The 23,399-nt window shown below is 38.5% G+C and overlaps 1 protein-coding gene across 5 annotated transcripts in view; it reads left to right on the top strand.

Moving 5' to 3' along the window:
• The window catches only part of MASTL (microtubule associated serine/threonine kinase like), a 54,658-nt gene that overhangs the window by 11,055 nt on the left and 20,204 nt on the right, over positions 1 to 23,399 (top strand). For 3 of the 5 annotated variants that reach the window (XM_035252856.3, XM_035252855.3, XM_002806949.6), the window contains exons 3-9: positions 7,216 to 7,355; positions 8,663 to 8,751; positions 11,306 to 11,412; positions 11,611 to 11,761; positions 12,817 to 12,989; positions 15,830 to 16,981; positions 18,481 to 18,622. In XM_035252856.3, coding sequence (XP_035108747.3) covers positions 7,216 to 7,355; positions 8,663 to 8,751; positions 11,306 to 11,412; positions 11,611 to 11,761; positions 12,817 to 12,989; positions 15,830 to 16,981; positions 18,481 to 18,622 — 1,954 coding nt within the window. The remainder of the gene's footprint in view (positions 1 to 7,215; positions 7,356 to 8,662; positions 8,752 to 11,305; positions 11,413 to 11,610; positions 11,762 to 12,816; positions 12,990 to 15,829; positions 16,982 to 18,480; positions 18,623 to 23,399) is intronic. The other 2 variants (XM_078329642.1, XM_035252854.3) reach the window with 1 other exon arrangement.

Here is a 23,399-nt window from a genome sequence, read left to right as displayed (position 1 = left end):
GCTTGGCATGGCAGTGTGCAGCTAGCTAATAGAGTTGCCATTGCACATAACTGCACCCCAGAATGGGCCACAGAGTAAGACTTTGTCTCTATTAAATAAATAAGAGAGAGAGAAATTTTTAAGGAATCAATTCCATGATTGTGAGGGTGGCAAGTCTGAAATCTGCAAGGTAGATTGGCAGAATGGAGACACAGGGAAGGGTTGATGTTGTAGATCTATTCTGGAGACAGAATTCCATTTTCCTCTGGGACCTCAGTCTTTTTTCTTTTGTTTATTCATTTTTTAATTTTAAGAAAAAATTAAAATTAAATTGCCACCCAGGCTGGAATGCAGTTGTATCATGGCTCACTGCAGCCTCCATGATCTGGGCTCAAGTGATCCTCCTGTCCTAAGTACTTGGGACAACATGCATATATCACCACACCCAGCTAACTTTAAAAAAAATTTTTGTGGAGATTGGGTTTTGCTATGTTTTCTAAGTGGGTTTGAATTCCTGGCCTCAGGCAATCCTCCTCCCTCAGTCTCTCAAAGTGCTGGGATTACAAGTGTGAACTACCATGTCCAGCTCCCCTTTTTCGTTGTTGTTAAAGGCCTTAAGCTGATTTATTGAGGGCTACCTACATTATTATGAAGGATAATTTTCTTTACTCAAAATCTACTGATTTAAATATTAATCTTATCTAAAATACTTTCATGGGGACATTTCAACTGGTATTTGACCAAATATTTAATGTCAGAGTACCATGACCTAGCCAGATTGATGATAAAATTACCCATTGCACCTCAGCTTCCTCGTCTATGAAATGGAGATAATAATAGTACCTACCTCAAACAGTGTTATGAAATTTCAGTAGGTTAGTGTAAAACATAAAAGCATAAAATAGAATAGTGTTCAGATATATAATGCTAAAGATATTTATTAAGTAAAAGACATAAAAGAGAAATACTTTATAAAGCTTGGTATAAAGAGGGAAAGATACTGGGAAGTGATGGGTTTTGGGTGTGTGGACTTTGAGGGTTGCTTTCTTCTAATTTTAAGCTGCAGCTTGTACTCCATTGAGGAATTTAATGGGAGTAGGGGTCAGGCAAGGATGACAGGTATTTTGACTACAAATCCCAGAGGTTCTTCTGACCTCACAAATGATCTGTGGATTAAATGTTTGATAACTCCAATAGCTTCTGTTTAGCACAATACAAATGTTTTTCCATGAATGGATGGGCCTTTAGGATGTAGGTTCTAGACCTGGGACTTGTATGTTTATTAACAGAAATCTTATTCTTTTCATAATTTGGTTACCTCCAAGTGTGGAAACCCTTTATGCTCGATATACTAAAGACATCTTGGAACTCTGAAACATAACTGTGCCACGCTTCAACTTTTTGCTGTACCAAAAACCCAAGACTAAACAGAACTCTACTATGGAAGAATATCATATCCAGCATCAAGCTATAGACGTAAAAATTCACGATATGCTATCTAAGGCCGGGCACGGTGGCTCACGCCTGTAATCCCAGCACTTTGGGAGGCCGAGGCAGGTGGATCACAAGATCAAGGGATTGAGACCATCCTGGTCAACAAGGTGAAACCCCATCTCTACTAAAAATACAAAAATTAGTTGGGCATGGTGGCGCGTGCCTGTAGTCCCAGCTACTCAGGAGGCTGAGGCAGGAGAATTGCCTGAACCCAGGAGGCGGAGGTTGTGGTGAGCTGAGATCGCGCCGTTGCACTCCAGCCTGGGTAACAAGAGCGAAACTCCGTCTCAAAAAAAAAGATATCTAATACTCTTCTTGTGCCTGATGGTTTAATATATTACCAATCTTTCTTTTTTTTTTTCTGAGTCAAAGTCTTGCTCTGTCATCCAGGCTGGAGTGCAGAGGTGTAATCTCGGCTCATGGCAACCTTCACCTCCCAAGTTCAAGCGATTCTCCTGCCTCAGCCTCCTGAGTAGCTGGGACTACAGGTGCATGCCACCACGCCCAGTTAAATTTTTGTATTTTTAGTAGAGATGGGGTTTCATTGTGTTAGCCAGGATGGTCTGGATCTTCTGATCTCGTAATCTGCCTGCCTCGGCCTCCCAGAGTGCTGTGATTACAGGCATGAACCACTGCACCCAGCCATCTTTCATTTTTTGAGTATATGTGAACTGATATTAAATGTGGTACAAGATTTAATGGGAAAGCCAGAAAACTTTTGAAATTAAAAAGCTTTTTAGGACAGTTGTAAGCACGTTTTTTTGTTTTTTCTTTTGGACTAATTTAGGAAAAGTAAAAGTTTTTTGCAAACCAGTTATTTAAGTATATGGTGTAATGTTATCATACTGTAAATACTACAGTAGTCCCCCCTTATCCTTGGGGGATACTTTGTAAGACCCCCCAGTAAGTACCTTAACATGGATAATACCAAATCTTTTATATGTTTTTTCTTATTTATACATACCTATGATAAAGCTTAATATATAAATTAGGCCCAGTAAGAGATCAACACCAATAACCAAAATAGAATAATTGTAACAATATACAGTAGTGTCTTTATCTGTGATTTCTTACCCTCTGTCACCCACAGTCTGACAATATTAAATGGAAAATTCTAAAGACAAACAATTCATAGGTTTTAAATTGCACCCATCTTTCTTCATCCTGCCTTGTCTTGCCTGGGAGATGAGTCATCCCTTTGTCCAATGTATCCACCCTGTACATGCTCCTGTCAGTCACTTATTTATCAGATCTCAGCTATTAGATGGACTGTCAAGGTATCATAGTGGTTGTATAATCTTTATTTTACTTCATTATGGCTCCAAAGTACAAGAGTAGTAATGCTGATAGTTCAGATATTCCAAAAAGAAGCCAAAAAGGGCTTTCTTTAGGTAAAGATGTGAACATTGTCAACATAGAAAGAAAATTGTTGCTGAGGTTGCTAAGCTCTATGGTAAGAACAAATCCTCTACCCATCAAATTGTGGACAGTATGTTGTTATAATTGTTCTATTTTATAATGTTCTCATTTTATCAGTATGAGTTGTTAATCTCATACTGTGCCTATACAAAAATTAGCCAGGCATGGTGGCTGGCTAGAATCGCTTGAACCCAGGAGGCAGAAGTTGCACTGAGCCAAAATCGTGCCATTGCACTCTAGCCTGGGCAACAAGAGTAAAACTCCGTCTCAAAAAATAAAAATAAATAAATAAAAGTAATAAAACTTACATGAATGTGTTCTCCCTCAAAATATTGTACTGTATTGTCCTATTTTTGGACCTCTTGTAACTGAAACTATGGAAAGTGAAGCTGTGGATAAGGTGGGACCACTGTTTTCTATTTTTCCCACTTATTGGTGACCTACCTCATCCTTTTTTTTTTTTACCTCATCCTTTTTAATGACTGCATAGAATTCTATTGATTTAGTTATGAATTCCATTATTTCCTTAATGAATGTCTTATTGATGAAATTTGTTGAATATCATCATTTAATGGGATTTGGTTTGTTTGTTTGTTTTACTTTTTATTTTTGGTCCTAAACAACACTACAGTGAATACTTCAGTGGGAATTGCAATATTATCTGGTTGTCATGACCTCTTCGGTGGGCAATGAGACCTGATGATTCTATGGGGAAAGATTTTGGAAGGATACAAATATATATTGGAATTCACCAACAAAACAAAGTTAAAGGGAGCCCCATCAGGAGATCCCTAGATTCTGAGAAAGCATGAAATGGGAATCTGTGTTGCAGGATGATTCACCATGTGAGTGAGTCAAAAATACATACATACTGGAAGTAAGAAGGTGAATACCAGATACAAAGCTGGTGGTTGGCAAACTAGGCCTCATAGGCCGAATCTGACTCACTGTCTTTCTGTAAGCTAAAAATAGGTTTTACATTTTTAAAAGGTTGGGAAAAAATCAAAAGAATATATATATATATGCCCAATATTTTCAAAAGTGACAATACCAATATTGTTTCCTAAAACTAAAACTGCTGGATTTAAGATTTCTAATTTATTTGCAGTTCTTTTTGTCCTTGAAATGCACTGGCATGATTCCGTTTTTTGAAGTCACTTGAAATCATTCTCTATGTAGTTCTAAAACTTGATATACAGCTAGGTTCATATGTTTCCCTTTTATATCAGAGATTTCTACTTTAAAAAGAAATTCCTAAGAGTGCCAGAAGAAAACCGATGTGTATTTTTTTTTTTTTTTTTGAAACAAGGCCCAGGGGACAGCATGAGACTCCATCTCAAATAATAAATAAAATAAAAAATTTTAAATAACACAAGATACTCTTTACAGAGTCAAATGAAAAGTTCAAAGAAAATATTTGTTGTCCAAAAGACAGATAAGAGCCTAATTTTACTATTGCATAAACAGATTATACAAATCAATAAGAAAGAGTTTGTTTACCCTAGTAGAAAAATGGGCAAAGGTTGGAAAAGCAGTTTAGAGATGAAATATAAAAGGAAAAACACAGTGTGTAGTGATGCCTAATCTTCCTAATAGTTAATGAACTAAACATTTAAACGAGACCTTTTGTTGTTTTTTGAGACAGTTTTCCTGTCTCCCAGGCTGGAGTACAGTGGCGTGATCTCGGCTCACTGCAATCTCTGCCTCCCAGGCTCAAGCGATTCTCATGCCTTAGCCTCCCGAGTAGCTGGGATTACAAGCCTGTGCCACCATGCCCAGTGGTGATTTCAAAAAGCAGAATCATAACAGTGTATTTCAAGGACAAAAAGAACTGCAAAAAATAATTTTTGTATTTTTTTACTAGAGATGGGGCTTTGCCATGTTGGTCAGGCTGGTCTTGAACTCCTGACCTCAAGTGATCTACCCACCTTGCCCTCCCAAAGTGCTGGTAATACAGGTGTGAGCTACTGCACCCAGCCCATTTCTTTTCCTTATATTGGCAAAGATAAAAATGATTGATAATCACTGTTGGGGAAAGTAACAGAGATTTTGTGTGCAATAAATAATGTAGATGATGGAACCCATCTACAACTATTGACTAACCTCTGTGTACTAGGGAAGCTACTGACACTGAGAAAGAAATATCAGCAGGCGGTATTTTTCTAGCTTAAAACTATAGAATAATTTTGAGAATAATGACCGTACACATAGAAGGAATAATAGAGTCTTGCAATCAACATGGCAATAACGGATTCAGGCAAGCATGGTGGTCATGTGGTGCTAAAATCATTGGTTGAGAGTTTCTGGGGGGAATGTTTTGCATACATAGTCTCAAGGTATCTTTTTACAGATTACTTTTTCATCACAAAGGGAAAAAAGGTACAACTTAAATAGAGAAATCTGAGTCACCACAATAACCAAGTAATCAAAGTTAACATGACCAGTAATGGGACACACTGACATTAGGTGTCTCATCTGGTGGGAGTCAGTAAGAAGTACTCAACATCACTTAGGTGATATTTTTTGCCAAAAATCGATAACCTGAATCAAATCACAAAAAAATAATTGACAACCCCAAATTGAAGCACTTCTGTGCATAAACCTGTGCTCTTCAAAAATGTCTGCATCATTGGCCAGGCACGGTGGCTCACGCCTATAATCCCAGCACTTTGGGAGGCCAAGGTGGGTGGATCACAAGGTCAGGAGTTCAAGACCAGCCTGGCCAAGATGATGAAACCCTGTCTCTACTAAAAATACAGAAATTATGATTCTTTGATGCCTCCTTTAAAAATATATATAAAAATTAGCCAGGCGTGGTGTCAGGCATCTGTAATCCCAGCTACTTGGGAGGCCGAGGCAGGAGAATTGCTTGAACCCGGGAGGTGGAGGTTATTATGAGCTGAGATCACACCCTGTATTCCAGCGTTGGCAAGAGAGTGAGACTTCATTTCAAAAATAAGAAAACAAGTCTGCATTATCAAAACCTCTCCATCTACCCATCAAAAAGGCTGAAAAACTGCTCCAGATTAAAGGAGACTAAGGAGACACAACAACCAAATGCCATACATGATCCTGGCTTAGGAACAGGGGATGAGGAGGATGATTTCAAGATGGTCAGATAAATTTGAATATGGACTCTATATTAGGTAATAGCATTATATTGGTGTTAAATTCACTTAATTTTATTGTACTATAATTATGTAAGAATATCTCATTAGGAAATGCATGATGAATTTAATGGTGACAGGTGATGACCTTTCCAGCTCTATTCCCAAATTATTCAGCAAAAATTTTAAAATTACACATTATTCCGTTCCTTCTCTAGTGTCCAAAAAAGGAAGAAAAAGAAAAAAGTAAAATAAAAATTATACATTAATACCAGGTTTGCTATTGTTGCCATTTTCAAAATATAAATGGCTTTAGTCTAAACAAAAATGCATGCATATAAAATATACTTAGGTTAGTTGTTAATAATTTACAGTTTGTAAATACTAACATAGACTGGGCAAGGTGTCTCAGGCCTATGTCAGTGCTTTGGGAGGCAGAGGCAGGAGGATCACTTGAAGCCACAGGTTTGAGGTTGCAGTGAGCTATGGTCACACGACTATACTCCAGTCTAAGTGACAGAGCAAGACCCTGTCTCTAAATAAATAAACACGAATATGTAAATATTAAACAGTTATTTTATATGCATATATGTGGAGAGGAAGATAACAAATATTGCAATTATGGGTGAATCTAGATAAAGAGTATATAGGAAATCATTCTAATATTCTTGCAACTTTATTACAAGTTTGAATTTTTGTTCACACTGAACAGTTTACTTTTTTGTTTTTTTTAATTTGAGATAGAGTCTCCCTCTGTTGCCCAGGTTGGACTACAGTGGCTCAATCTTGGCTCACTTCAATCTCCGCCTCCTGGGTTCAAGCGATTCTCATGCCTCAGCCTCCCAAGTAGCTGAGACTACAGGCACCTGCCACCAGGCCCAGCTAATTTTTTGTATTTTTAGTAGAGATGGGGTTTTGCTATGTTGGCCAGGCTAATCTTGAACTCCTGGCCTCAAGTGATCTGCCCATCTTGGCCTCCCAAAGTGCTGAGATTACAGGCATGAGCCACTGTGCCTAGCCTAAACCATTTAATATTTTAATTAAAAACTGTATGGCAACATGAATAAACCTAGTATTAATGTATTATGAGTAATAGCAAGAAAAGGTAGTTTTGTTACAGAGCCATGCCAAATATTGTAACTGTAATGCCCAAATACTAGATTTTTAAAGTAATCAGATGGTTTTTATTTCACAATATTAAACTCTTTTTTGATAGGTAATGGAATATCTCATTGGGGGAGATGTCAAGTCTCTCCTACACATATATGGCTATTTTGATGAAGAGATGGCCGTGAAATATATTTCTGAAGTAGCACTGGCTCTAGACTACCTTCATAGACATGGAATCATCCACAGGTAAAGACTCACTTTTCTCCAAAGTCTAACTGAAAAACTCAACTAATCAAATTACGTATTTGAGTCTCAAATACTTATGGTAACCACTTGCACTTATTTCCAGGTTCTTTAAAGTTTACTAGTAACTTGTGTTAGTTTAGAAATTAACTCTTCTTTCATCTCCCTATTTTTTGGTTTTTTTTTTTTTTCAATATATTGCCTTGAACATCAGTATAGCATGTATTTATTTATTTATTTTTGTTGAGACAGGGTCAGTTTGTCACCCAGGCTGTGGAGTGCAGTGGCTCGATCTTGGCTCATTAGAGCCTCAACCTCCAGGGCTCAAGCAACCCCCCTGCCTTGGCCTCCCAAGTATTTGGGATTGGAGGCATGTGCCACCACTCCTGGTTTTTGTTGTTGTTGTTGTTTTGCAGAGACAAGGTTTTAGCATTTTTCCCAGGCTAGTCTTTTAACTGCTGGGCCCAAGGGATCCCCCCACTTTAGCCTCCCGAAGTGCTACCATTACAGACATGAGCCACCACGCCCGACTAAGTATGGCATTTTCTGTGAAGAGTATTGAATCCTTTCTGCTCTTCTGCATTACACAAAAGTGCTTTATTTTGTAGTCCACCTGATTTATAATGTTTTTCTCTATGCAAAAAAGTCAGGTTAAATGACTTATTAAATCTCAATCTTTCCTTCCTTTAAGAAGGTAGACGTAGGCCAGGTGGGGTGGCTCACACTTGTAATCTCAGCACTTTGGGAGGCTGAGGCGGGTGGATCACCTGAGGTCAGGAGTTCGAGATTGGCCTGGCCAATATAGTGAAACCTTGTCTCTTCTAAAAATACAAAAATTAGCCGGGTGTGGTGGCAGTTGCCTGTAATCCCAGCTGCTTGGGAGGCTGAGACAGCAGAATCACTTGAAGGGAGGCAGAGGTTGCAGTGAGCTGAGATCTCACCATTGCACTCCAGCCTGTGTGACAAGAGTGAAATTCCATCTCAAGAAAAAAAGAAGGTAAATGTAAATTTGAACTGGCTTGAGGTTGATTTTATCTAATAAGGTCTCTTTATTTTAATGGAATGTCTAATGAATGATATCAAAGATAATCTAGTATTAATTTATCTTTTCTGTAGATTCAGATAAATAGTACAAAAGATGTTTCACTTTTGAGAGATGTTTTCTGCACTTTTCAAAGCCACCATTGAGTATATTTATATTGGAGGAAATAAATAGGGTTTGTCTCCTCTGTAACTCTTCTTTTCTGGAAATTCTAACATTAAAACTAGCCCTTTTTTGGTTGTCTACTATTTGCCTTTTGTGTGTGCAGGGACTTGAAACCGGACAATATGCTTATTTCTAATGAGGGTCATATTAAACTGACAGATTTTGGACTTTCAAAAGTTACTTTGAACAGAGGTAAGAAAAATGTCAGGTAAGTACCTTTTTAAGAAGTCCAGCAGTCTGGGCGCAGTGGCTCACACCTGTAATCCCAACACTTTGGGAGTCCAAGGCAAGTAGATCACCTGAGGTCAGGAGTTGGAGATCAGTCTGGACAAAGATCCCGTCCTGAGTTCAGGAGTTGGAGATCACTCATGGCAAAACCCTGTCTCTACTAAAAATACAAACATTAGCCAGGTGTGGTGGTGTGCACCTGTAATCCCAGCTACTAGGGAGGCCGAGGCAGGGAGAATCGCTTGAACCCAGGAGGCAGAGGTTGCAGTGAGCCAAGATCATACCACTGCACTCCAGCCTGGGGAACAGAGCAAGACTCTGTCTCAAAAAAAAAAAAGAAACATATTGTATGCTCTATTAGAAACGGTAGATAGATGGAAAAGTATTAATAATGAAAATAACCAAAAATTGGACTTATAAATTATAAACTCTGGAATTATAACTATTAGTATTTGAAAATAATGCACATCTACAATTCTTCATGTGGAAGTACAAAGTTCAATAGTTATGAATACCTAAAAGTTTTTACTAAGTTTGATAAAATCTGATCTGTATTGAGGTAGGGGTATTTATTGTCTTTGATTTTTATTTTTATTTATTTAATTATTTTGAGATGGAATTTTTGCTCTGTTGCCCAAGCTGGAGTGCGATGGCACAATCTTGGTTCACTGCAACCTCCACTTCCTGGGTTCAAGCAATTCTCCTGCCTCAGCCTCCCAAGTAGCTAGAATTACAGGAGCCTGCCACCATGACCAGCTAATTTTTGTATTTTTAGGAGAGATAAAGTTTCACCATGTTGGCCAGGTTGGTCTTGAACTCTTCCACCTGCTGTGGCCTCCCAAAGTGTTAGGATTACAGTCCTGAGCCACTGCACCTGGCCAGGGGTATTTATAGTCTTTATTGATCCCAGTTCATGTGATTATTCATATGATTTGCCACTAGGAATATTCCATAATATGCAGTATATTTACTATATTACCTTTCTAAAATCTAAACATTTTTGAATGGTGATTTCAAATAAATCTGACTTTGAAATCTTATTTTGAAATCTGATTCTAAAGATTTCAGATGAGCTATTAGAAAATATCACAAATGACAAAAATTTTGCATTAAAATAAAATTGTTGATAAATTTAAATCACTTTGTATGTCATAAGGGTCTAATTTTTTAAAAAAAAATTTTTTGTGTAAAATATCCTGTATGTGTATTATTATTACTGATTAGTTCTTATTACTTTATCAGTGTGAGGCATAAATGAAATTTGTTGTTAAAACTTTCAGTATACTTTCATTTATTTATTTATTTAGAGAGTCTCGCTCTATCAACTAGGCTGGAGTACAGTGGCGTGATATTGGCTCACTGCAACCTCTGCGTCCCAGGCTCAAGCAATTCTCATGCCTCAGCCTTCTGAGTAGCTGGGACTATAGGCATGAGCTCTCATACCCAGCTAATTTTAAGAAGTCCTATATCATATAAGAACATTAGCATTCTGGGATTATTTTTTGTTTGTTTGTTTAAGAGACAGGGTCTTACTGTATCACCCAGGCTGGGGTGCAGTGATGTGATCATAGTTCACTGTAGCCTCAAACTCCTGGGAAAAGCAATTCTCCCACCTTAGTCTCCCCAGTAGCTGGAACTACAGGTGCTTGCCACAGTGCCCAACTAGTTTTTAAATTTTCTATACAGATAGGTCTGTGTTGCCCAGGCTGGTTTCAAACTCCTGGGCTCAAGGGATCCTCCCTGCTTGGCTTCCCAAAGTGCTAGGATTTCAGGTGTGAGCCACCATGCCTGGACAAGAACATACCCAGCTAATTTTAAGAAGTCCTATATCATATAAGAACATTAGCATTCTGGGATTATTTCTTTTACCATTTTTTTAATATCTAAGTGGAATAGTATAGTATTATGTGTCAGTGTTGAATTATTTTAAAATATTATTCACTGAAACATGCTAATAATCTTGGTCAGTTAATATCTTGACCTAGGCTTAAACATATTAGCTAACATGAGGGGCCCCAAATTAATACTGATGCCATACCATCTCCTTATTTATTTATTTATTTTTTTTTTGAGAAAGAGTTTTGCTCGGTTGCCCAGGTTGGAGTGCAGTAGTGCGATCTCGGGTCACTATACCTCCACCTCCCTTGTTCAATTCTACTGCTTCAGACTCCTGAGGTCACTCCACCTCCCTTGTTCAATTCTACTGCTTCAGACTCCTGAGCAGCTGAGATTACAGGCACCCACCACCACAACCAGCTAATTTTTGATTTTTAGTAGAGACAGGGTTTCACCATGTTAGCCAAGCTGGTCTCAAACTCCTGACCTCAAGTGATGAGCCTGCCTTAGCCTCCCAAATTGCTGGCATTACAGTGGTGAGCCACTGCACCCAGCCACCATCTCCTTTTTTAACATTTGATTTACAAAAAATTATTTTGCTGCCATATACATAACACTCATTTTTAGTCAATGGGAGGTGAAGATTTTAAGTAAATTTATATACTTTTCTTTGCATGTATAGATATTAATATGATGGATATCCTTACAACACCATCAATGGCAAAACCTAGACAAGATTATTCAAGAACCCCAGGACAAGTGTTATCGCTCATCAGCTCTTTGGGATTTGTAAGTACTTGAGAAGATAATTAACATGACATATCCTTTCATGATTACCACTTAAAATTTAAAATCATCTTTAGAGATCAAAATAGATCTTAATACCAAACATTTGGATTTACTTTAACAGTTTGTCTATTTATGTGGTAGTAGACCTGTTTTTATTTTTGGAAAGTAAACCTGTTTTTATTTTTCTCTTTTTAATAGAACACACCAATTGCAGAAAAAAACCAAGACTCTGCAAATATCCTTTCTGCCTATCTGTCTGAAACGTCACAGCTTTCTCAAGGACTCGTATGCCCTATGTCTACAGATCAAAAGGACACTACTCCTTATTCTAGCAAACTACTAAAATCATGTGAGTACAAAAGAAAAGGTAGGCCAGGCCTGGAGGCTTACACCTGTAATCCTGGCATACTGGGAGGCTGTGGCAGGATTTCTTGAACCCAAGAGTTCAAGACTAGCCTGGGAAACAAAGTGAGACTTCATCTCTGCAAAAATTATCCGGGCATGTTGGTGCACACTTATGGTCCCAGCTATATTGGAGGCTGAGGCAGGTGGATTGCTTGAGCCCTGGAGGTTGAAGCTCCAGTGAGCCATAATAGCACCATTGAACTCTACCCTTGGTGACAGAGCAAGACCGTGCCTCAGAAAAACAAAAAATGCTCCAAAATTCAAAACTTTTGGAGTACCAACATGATATCCAGCACTTTGGGAGGCCAAGGCAGATAGATCACCTGAGGTCAGGAGTTTAAGACCAGCTTGGCCAACATGGCAAAACCTTGTCTACTAAAAATACAAAAATTAGCTGGGCGTGGTGGCATGGGTGTGTAATCCCAGCTACTCAGGAGGCTGAGGCAGGAGAATCGCTTGAACCCAGGAGATGGAGGTTGCATGAGCTGAGATTGTGCCACTGCATTCCAGCCTGGTGACAGTGTGAGACTGTGTCTCAAAAAGAAAAATTAGCCAGATGTGGTGGTCCTCACTACTTAGGAGGCTGAGATGGGAGGATCACTTGAGCCCGGAGGTCAAGGCTACAGTGAAAGTGATCGTACCACTGCACTCCCACCATAAATCAGTCGATCAAGCCACCATTTCCTTATTCTTTACTGTATGAATGTTAAGAGGATTCTTTACTGTATGAATGTTGTTTGGTTCTAACTTTCTCCTAGCAGTACATGTATCTAAACATAGTGGGATATGTTGAAATATATTAATAGTGTATGTATCTAAACATAATGGGAAGCTTGCCAGAAACATCTGCAGTTGTTCTTGTGGACTAGATAGTGTTTACAAAGAAATAGTTCTGATATGTAATACTTAATACTTTGCTTAATTATATGTAAACATTCAAGTTCAGTAAGGAGGTAAGAAAGCTGTAACATAGAATTCAATATTATCTCTTCTCTATAGGTCTTGAAACACTTGCCTCCAACCCAGGAATGCCTGTGAAGTGTCTAACTTCTAATCTACTCCAGTCTAGGAAAAGGCTGGCTACATCTAGTGCCAGTAGCCAATCCCACACCTTCATATCCAGTGTGGAATCAGAATGCCACAGCAGTCCCAAATGGGAAAAAGATTGCCAGGTTTGAGGGACATTTATCTTAATGAAAATCAATTATGTATGCCAAATGAATGAGAAAAACATTATGCCTTTTCATATAAATTCCATGAAGAAATGAAATTGTTACATAAATGGCAGTCATGGTATTATCAATAATTCTTCATTTTCCTGCACATTCTGTCAAATCCTTTTGAAATATTTCATTTCTTTCAATTGTGACATTGTTCTTGCTTGATTATATGAGATTCTTGCAGTAAATTGATAGTAAATGTTTGGCTCCACGTATCTAGGTAGACATCACTTGTTTTTAAAAGTCCTTCCCATGATACAGACATTGGCTGTTGGTTTTATTTTATTTTTAACTTACATCATTTAAAAACTTACATTACCTCCTTCTATACTGTTTCCTGCCAGTTTCTTGTTTTATGGAATGGTAACTCTTCTGGATCAGAAATAACTTTTAGACCACAAAGGTAATGTGGGTGTGCCCTTAAAGTGTCTATTCTGAGGAGATTGCTTGCCAAATGAATGGATTTTCTTAAAGTTACTTTACTTAACTTACATGTTCTGTTTTTGTCTTTTTAAAAAGTTACTAGAGCTAATAGATATTAAAGGTGATAGGAACTAAAATCTAAAATCATAATAAAGTTTCCTTCATAGAATGCTGATAAAATAACGATAGATTAGGATAACACTAATATCCAAAGAATAAACCTTTTATTTGCTAAAATAACTTGTATTCTATTTGCTGCTTATTCTCAGCAATAGAATTTTATTATTACTGGATATTTGTATTTCATATGCAAGATCAAATTAACTTTTAGCCAAGGCAGGATTTCTTAATCTTTTTTTCTTCTCTCCTTATATGCTAAAATAAAGGTAGTATATGCTGCAAGATAAACCGATTTCCATTCCTAGTACTATTATTGCACTCCTTTCCTATTGAAGAAAATATGTTGTTTACTATTTCAAATTATACACGGCTTTGCTGTCTTCCTCCCACTTCTGCATCCCTGAGGAATGCAACAATGGGATTAGAGTGGTGCTTCTCAAGTTATGATCAGAGGAATGATAAGGCACCCTCTGAAAAACATTATACTGACCCCCAAATCTATCATCTTCTGTGCTTGCAGATCAGTGAAGTATAATTCAAGAGTATCCATTTTAGGCTGGGCACGGTGGCTCACACCTGTAATCCCAGCACTTTGGGCGGCCGAAGCAGGTGGATCACCTGAGGTCAAGAGTTTGAGACCAGCCTGGCCAACATAGCAAAACCCTGTCTCTACTAAAAATACAAAAATTAACTGGGCCTAGTGGCAGGCACCTGTAATCCCAGCTACTCAGGAGGCTGAGGCAGGAGAATTGCTTGAACCCAGGAGGCGGAGGCTACAGTGAGCTGAGATCATGCCTCCAGCCTGGGCAGCAAGAGCAAAACTCTGTCTCCAAAAAAAAACCCTTTTGCTTGTGACTAAGTGCTCATTATTACTAAGTTAATGATAATTAATAAAGTTTGTTATTGACTTACACATCAAAAATAAGCACTATTAGAGTCTACTAAAGCCTCACTCTACTTGACTATTCTTGTAAAAATCTTGATCACCAAGCGCCAATTTGCAATATTATATACAAAGTTGAGTGCCCACAAGTACCCACAGATAGTTGGAATTCAGAAAAAAACATATTGTTATTAATGCTTTATCAGTTCATCTTACTGACAATAGATTTAAATTTCTGCTCTTCGAGGTTTGTAATTATGAATTACCATTAGTGTCACTTCATCCTTATCAGCGTGGTTCTTTAATGCTTGCATGACGTGATATAAACAATATTTTAGGTCTATAATTTTTCACTGACTAAATTTCAAGCCCTGCGCATTTTGTAGTTCAAAACAGAATCATCCACGCTGGGTATGGTAGCTCACGCCTGTAATCCCAGCTCTTTGAGAGGCCTAGGCAGGTGGATCACCTGAGGTCAGGAGTTTGAGATCAGACTGGCCAACAAGGTGAAATCCCATCTCCACTAAAAAAGAAAATGCAAAAATTACCCAGCTGTGGTAGCGTCCCCTGTAATCCCAGCTACCCGGGAGGCTGAGGTGGGACAACTGCTTATACCTGGGAGACAGCGGATGCAGTGAGCTGAGATCACACCATTGCACTTCAGTCTGAGTGACACAGCAAGACCCTGTTTCAAAAAAAACAAAAACAAAAACCAGAATCATCTATATACCTATTGTAAAGTAGATATGTACATAATGTGGCCTTACCCCCAAGTATGCCTTAATATGTTGCCTATTAATTTGTCCTGTTTAAGTAACATGTGATACACTATCAAAATAAGTATTATAGAATAATTTATTTAAATTTTAGACCAGTGATTCATTCAAAATAACATATTTAAGCTTATAATTTTATAATTGTTTACATTGCTTCACTCTCGCCCTGGCTGGAGTACAGTGACTTGATCTCAGCTCATCGCAACCTCCACCTCCCAGGTTCAAATGATTCTCTTGCTTCAGCCTCCTGAGTAGCTGGGATTACAGGCATGCGTCACCACACCCAGCTAATTTTTATATTTTTAGTAGAGACAAGGTTTCACCATGTTGGTAAGGCTGGTCTTGAACTCCTAACCTCATGATCTTCCCGCCTCAGCCTCCTAAAGTGCTGGGATTACAGGCATGAGCCACTGAGCCCAGCCTTATATTGCTTTTTAATTTTCTCTTATTATTTATTTGTTCCGTTTGAAAGTGGGAATAGGTAGCATAATAATTTATAGGGTCATTTATCCTACCTTAGTGGACCATGGTTAAAAGGTCAAAATATCTCAGCTTTATATACCTAAAACAAATATTTTTTTCCCTCTTAGGAAAGCGACGAAGCACTGGGCTCAACCACGACGAGTTGGAATACAGCTGAAAAGTTACACACAAAATCTACAAGTGCCATTGAGACCAAGGGTTTCAATAAAAAGGATCTTGAGTTAGCTCTTTCTCCCATTCATAACAGCAGTGCCCTTCCCACCACTGGATGCTCTTGTGTAAACCTTGCTAAAAAATGTTTCTCTGGGGAAGTTTCTGGGGAAGTTTCTTGGGAAGCAGTAGAACTGGATGTAAACAATATAAATATGGACACTGACACAAGACAGTCAGGTTTCCATCAGTCAAATCAGTGGCCTGTGGATTCTCGTGGGATATCTGAAGAGCACCTTGGGAAAAGAAGTTTAAAAAGAAATTTTGAGTTAGTTGATTCCAGTCCTTGTAAAAAAATTATAAAGAATAAAAAATCCTGTGTAGAGTATAAGCATAATGAAATGATAGATTGTTATACAAATCAAAATACAGGCTTAACTATTGAAGTTCAGGACCTTAAGCTATCAGTGCACAAAAGTCAACCAAATGACAATGCTAATAAGGAGAACATTGTCAATTTCTTTATTGATAAACAGCAAACACCAGAAATATTACCTATACCAATGGTAGCAAAAAACCTTATGTGTGAACTGGATGAAGATTGTGAAAAGAATAGTAAGAAGGACTATTTAAGTTCTAGTTTTCTATGTTCTGATGATGATAGAGCTTCTAAAAATGTTTCTATGAACTCAGATTCATCTTTTCCTGGAATTTCTATAATGGAAAGTGCATTAGAAGGTCAGCCCTTAGACCCAGATAGAAGTATCAAAGAATCCTCTTTTGAAGAATCAAATATTGAAGATCCACTTACTGTATCACCAAACTGCCAAGAAAAGGCCTCACCAAAAGGTGACGAGAACCTTACCATACAAGAGAGTAACCAAAAAATGTTACCTCCTTCTTTGGAGGTGCCGAAAACGTTAACCTCTAAAAGAAATGCTGTAGCTTTTCGAAGTTTTAACAGTCATATTAATGCATCCAATAACTCAGAACCATCCAAAATGAACATGACTTCTTTAGATGCAATGGATATTTCGTGTGCTTATAGTGGTTCCTATCCCATGGCTGTAACCCCTACTCAGAAAAGAAGATCTTGTATGCCGTATCAGGTATATTTGTAACTTTCTAACACTTTGTTTTTTGGATTTAAAAAAAACTGTTAGACATTTGCCTCTAAGCTAGACTATGCAGTATTAATCATATAGTTTTGTTCTTGTTGAGACTCCGTGGGCTGTTGGAAGTTTTCACCCAGAAAAGTAAAGCTACTAGAAATCATGTTTATTATTTTTAGCTGTAATGCCTCCTTCCATTTGTATAGTTTTATGTATTTTTCTAAGAAAATACAATCATATTTTCACTTCATCCCCACAGTACTCTGAGACGCAAAATTATTATTTATTTTTATTTTTTGAGACAGAGTCTCGTTCTTTTGCCCAGGCTGGAGTGCAGTAGTACGATCTTGGCTCATTACGACCTCTGCCTCCCCAGGTTCAAGTGATTCTCCTGTCTCCACCTCCTGAATAGCTGGGATTGCAGGGGCCCACCACCATGCCCAGCTAATTTTTGTGTTTTTGGTAGAGATGGGATTTCACTATGTTGCCCAGGTTGCTCTCAAACTCCTGACCTCAAGCAGTCTGCCCACCTCAGCCTCCCAAAGTGCTGGGATTACAGGCATGAGCCACCGTGTCCTGCCAGAGATACAGAATTAAAGTCCACTCTACCTTACTGCCCTTGAAGGACATATTTAGATGATCTCTCTTTTTTTTTTTTAAAGACGGTTTCACCATGTTGGTCAGGCTGGTCTTGAACTCTTGACCTCAGGTGATCCACCCGCCTTGGCCTCCAAAGTGCTTGGATTACAGGCATGAGCCACCACACCCGGCCTCTCTTTTCTTAACAGAATAAAAGTTGAAAAATATATATTTCAAAGATTACTTTGTTTTTGTTTTCTAAAGTTTTACCAACCCAAAGTTCTACTTTTTTTCTTCCTTTGGGAAAACATCATAATCTAAAAGGTGCAACCCCTGAATTTATGTTTCAAAACTTGAGTTTTCTACCCAAGACTTACTATTAAATGACTTAGAAGGCCCTTGCCCTCAGATCTGCAGTTTTTCCAAATGTTTCTAGGGGATAATGGCACCTGTCCTGCTCGTCTTACAAAATTGTTGTGAAATAACAAATTATTCTAAAAACTTTTAAATGCTATTTAGCACAAGAGGTTATATGTAGTTATGTCTTATGTGTTGCCTTAATCATTGATCAGCCATAGCCTTCCTCAGTGGCTATTCTTAAGCTTGTATTAATCCATGCTGTCTGTCTTCTTGCAGATTTTTTTCATTGAACATTTTTCTTGCAGTTTTTTTGTTTCTTATCCAGATCTTGTTGGAATAATCAGTGTTACCCAAGCTTTTGAACTTCACTAGATAAAAGGACTTTTTCATAATTATAACTAACTATGCATTCATTTTTCATACTTATCAAAGATTTGACTACATCTTTTATGCCTACAACCTATAAGCTAGTTATTTTGCTTGTGTGTTTCACCATTTTCTGTTCAGTATAAAAGGAATTAAGGTATTTGTTATCTCTTAAACTCTTTTTGAATTAGCAGACCCCAAATCCGATCAAGTCAGGAACTCCATACCGAACTCCGAAGAGTGTGAGAAGAGGGGCAGCCCCCGTTGATGATGGACGAATTCTAGGAACCCCAGACTACCTCGCACCAGAGCTGTTACTAGGCAGGGCCCATGGTAAGGCATGTGTGTCTTGAGATTTTAAAGTATTCTCTATCACTACATTATCTCTGGAGGTAAAATTTTTAAAAATTTCTTCAGTTCTTATATTACCTAAAGTAAAAGAAAATGAACTCATGCAATACTCTCATATGTATATGGCATTTGTCATAGGAAAAGAAGACAGTAGTGCCCACGGCTGTCCCACTCTCTGAATGTAAAAGACCAAACGTTGGAGTACATGTGGCCATTTGTCCTTTGCCTTCTGTTTCAGTCTTAATGTTCTAGAGAAGCCCCACCTGCCACCCCTGATATTATCCTACCTCACTTTTTTTCTTTTTTTAAGATGTAGTCTTGCTCTGTTGCCCAGGCTAGAGTGCAGTGATATGATCTTGGCTGATTGCAACCTCCGCCCCCAGGTTCAAGTGATTCTCCTGCCTCAGCCTCCCGAGTAGCTGGGATTACAGGTGCCTGCCACTCCACCTGGCAAAGAACGGAAATCCTTCCTTGCTTCTTCCTGGCTTCTGGTGGCTTGCTGGCAATCTTTGGTGTTCCTTGACTTAAAGGTGCCTCATTCCAGTTCTCACTCTTTCTGTGATGGTGTTCTCCCTGTGGCTCTATCGTCACAGGGCTGGCTTCTTAGAAGGACACCAGTCATTAGGAGCCCATCTTACTCCAGTATGGCCTCATCTTAACCTAATTAGTCATATTTGCAGAAACCCATTTCCAAATAAGGTCGCATTCTGAGGTACTGGGGGTTAGGACTTCAGCATACCTTTTTTGCGGGGGACACAGTTCAGCCTGTAACATGAACCCCTTCTGCATGTTGATGTTACTTACTTCCCTTTTCTTTGAGCTCTTTTCATGCTCATCTGTTTCATCCTCCCCACGCCACCTCTCACACCCTTTCTTCTGTTTTTATTTCCTTGCTGTCTTTTATCCTCTGCCTGAAAATAAGTTTCCACCCTTGTCTTCCCCTCATTGCCTAACTTCTCAAAGGTTTCCTCTTTCTTTGATTATTTTGCTCTGGCAACTCAATCGTCATCTCACTGTTTAACTGAAACTTAACAGGCACCAGTGATTTCCTTATTGTCAAATCCAGCCTTCTCTTCTCATTCCCCTGACCTCTGTTGCTGCTCTTCAGTTCCTTCCTTGCCGTTCTAAATATAGTTCTTTGAGATTCTCCCCTTACCCTTCTTGCCTTACATGTGCTTGCTATTCATCTTATCACTCCCATGGCTTCAGTTCTCACTTCCATGTTGATGATTCCCAAATCTCTGTCTCTAATCCTAACTTTGTCTAGGCAGCAGACACACAGCCAATAGCCAAGCTATTCAGTATTCTACTAGTCTTTCAAATGTTGGTTGTCAAAACTGGACTTGTGGGGCCTGCTGCTGTGGCTCAGATCTATAATTCCAGCACTTTGAGAGGCCAAGGTGGGTGGATCACTTGAGGTCAGGAGCTCAAGACCATCCTGGCCAACATGGTGAAACCTTGTCTCTACTAAATATCCAAAAATTAGCCAGGCATGGTGTTATGCACCTGTAATCCCAGCTACTCGGGAGGCTGAGACAGGAGAATCACTTGAACCCAGGAGGCATAGGTTGCAGTGAGCCAAGATTGTTGTCCAGACTGCACTCTAGTCTGGACAACAGAGCAAGACTCCATCTCAAAACAAAACAGGATTTGTTATCCAGCTAGCTCTTCCTCTGTCCCCTACCTCAGTTTCATCACCTTCATGGTGACACAATCTTCGTCCCTACATTCAAGCATTTAAATCCATCGAAATAGATCTCTGCAGCATTTCGCCGCTCATTTTCTTTGCTGCCACTGTTCTCTTTAAGAACTCATCTTTCTCTTTTATTTTTTTAGTGCCCTTCTATCTGGTCTCTTCAACTTCATTATCAATAGTCATTGCCACCAGATTTTTCTTCCCAAATCATCACATGGCTCATTGTATTTCCCTTTTCAAAAAACTACAGTGGCTCCCAGTTAGCTGCTAAGTAAAATCCAAATTGATCATGATATTTGAAGCTATAAGCTCTCATACCAGCCTTCTCTCTAAGAGTCTCTTTATGTGCCTTATGTTCCCATATCATTTATTAAATACATTTAATTTTCAGGTCTTCCTTATTTTGCATGTGTATTTAACCTTACTTGAGCAAAGCCAGTTTCCAAGTATCTTCCAGTCAAATTCCTTCTCATTTCATCATTTCAAATGTCACCTCTTCCATAAAGCATCCTTTGATCAACTCCTGGGATTACACCTATATTACCATATTAGAAACTATTTAAAACTTAGGCCATTCTTCCTGTGTTGTAATTAGTTGCTACATTTATCTCCACAACAGAAGCTTAAGAAAACTTCTTGGGGGGAGTGTGAGTTTTCTGCCTTCTACATAGCACTGCTGAATTCCTTGGAAGCACCCAGTAACTGTTATTAATAACCTCTACCATATTAGAAATAGATACATTTAACGTTCCTCTTTCTGTCTTAGCCAAAGCCAGTAAGTTCCTATGAGCACTGATTTTTATATAGTGCCTCTTTTGCGGCGTCACAGATTTGCTAGCCTGTTTTCTGTATTATAATTTGCATTATCTCTAACTTAGAACACAGTGTGAAAGTAAGCTTCAAACGTAAAGATGTATTTTATAGGGTCTTGCCTCTATTTTAGTGAGGCATCTAGCTCCCTCAGCTAAACAACATGCTGACAACACGCTGAAGCTAAACCATGACATTCATGATGCCCCTCCATCTTGCCCCCAGCCGAGATGAGCTCTGTCCTGAGTTTTCAATAACTTTGTGCACCTATTTGTTTCAGCTTCTTAAACAGTATGTTAAAATTGTCTATTGTCTCTCCCAGAGAAGGCTGGTTTCTCTTTGGGAAAAGAGATTTTTCTTAATCCTCTTTGTATCTTTCATATTTGGCACAATACCTGGTGCCTAAATCAGTGAATGATGAGGGAATGGACTCTTAATAATTTTGATACAATATACCTAACTACTGTTTTCTTACATGCAGGATTTCTGACTTCCGGTGAGTGAGCTTCTCTGTAAAGCAATGCGGCAAAGCACATTAAACTGAACAGTCAAAGTATAACTAGATCACGCTGCTTTAAAAACTATTTTCCTTTTAGCTCACTTGTGATATACAGAAATGAGCTGTCTTCTGTCTTCTCAGCAGCAAGACATCCAGAGAGGTCGTTCTTCTCTGTGAAAAGAAATGTAGGCCTGAGGCATTTTTCATTGACTTTTAAAGGTAGCACAGAGTGAAAATACAGTCTTTTTTATTAAAATGGAAGAAATAGTATTGATTCAGATTTTAAAAATGGCTGGGCACTGTGGCTCATGCCTATAATCCCAGCACTTTTGGGAGGCCAAGGCAGGCGGATCACCTGAAGTCAGGAGTTCAAGACCAGCCTGGCCAACATGGTGAAACCCGATCTCCACTAAAAAAAATACAAAAATTAGCCAGATGTGGTGGCGCATGCCTGTAATCCCAGCTACTCGCTACTCAGGAGGCTGAGGCAGGAGAATTGCTTGCACCTGGGAGGCGGAGGTTGCAGTGAACCAAGAGCTACACTCCAGCCTGGATGACAGAGTGAGACTCCATCTCAAAAAAAAAAATTAACAACTACAGAAGGGCTTTAATTTTCCAAATATTTTGGTTTTATTATTAGAAAATAAAAAAATACAACAACATCAATATATCCCTACAAATTAAAGGAGTGAGTTTTGAATTGGAAAACCAGCAATGCTCTTTTACTCTGGCTAAGAACATAACATAATTGCTAAGTTTTCTTCCACTGTGTGATCTTATTAGACTTTGACTTAAGTATATGGGTATGTGTGGCATATCCATGGAGAAATCATGTTATTATTTTATGTAACACAAGTATATTTTGGCTGAGCTGGTAAAAGGGGCCTAATTTCTAACATAAGTAAAATAAATTTAAAAAAGTTTTCTAATTTCCTCCTACTTTTCTGTTACTTGGTTACATTATCTAATCCATTGGGATAATTCTTTCTCAGCTGCTTGAAAGGCCTACTAACTGAGGTGGTCTGTATGTTTTTATAGTATTAAAGAAATAGAAGCCTGTAGAATATTTGCATTTTGTGTTCCTTTGAGGGAAGATGGGATTGTATGGCTTGCAGGTAAAATGGCACTCTAAATGCATGCACTTTGTTTCCTAAAGTCAGATTCCACAATGCTTTCCTAGTTGTCTTAAAATGGAATGGTGGCAGTTGTTTAACCACAATAATGAATTTTGTGAAGTTGCCTTTAAAGAGTAACTTGTAGGAAAATTTAGCACTATACTAGAATTCCTGTTCTTAATTTATATTGAAGTTATCCAGTTTTGAACTAAAAATTCACCTTTTCTTAGGAAACACTTTATTCATAGAACTAAAGTATAAACCAGTTTCGAGTTCATAAGCTCATATTTAAAATAATTGTTGCCGGGCGCGGTGGCTCATGCCTGTAATCCCAGCACTTTGGGATGCCGAGGCAGGTGGATCACGAGGTCAAGAGATCAAGACCATCCTGGCCAACATGGTGAAACCCTGTCTCTACTAAATACAAAAAAAATTAGCTGGGCCTGGTGGCACATGCCTGTAATCCCAGCTACTTGGGAGGTTGAGACAGGAGAATAGTTTGAACCCAGGAGGCAGAGGTTGCGGTGAGCTGAGAATGCGCCATTGCACTCCAGCCTGGGTAACAAGAGCGAAACTCCGCCTCAAAATAAATAAATAAACAAACAAACAAATAAATAAATAAAATGAAATAATTGTTAA

The sequence above is a fragment of the Callithrix jacchus genome, chromosome 7 (genome assembly GCF_049354715.1).
Source record: "Callithrix jacchus isolate 240 chromosome 7, calJac240_pri, whole genome shotgun sequence".
NCBI classification, from domain to species: domain Eukaryota; kingdom Metazoa; phylum Chordata; class Mammalia; order Primates; family Cebidae; genus Callithrix; species Callithrix jacchus.
Note: the sequence above shows the minus strand (reverse complement) of the source record. Positions and strands in the feature narration are given on the sequence as shown.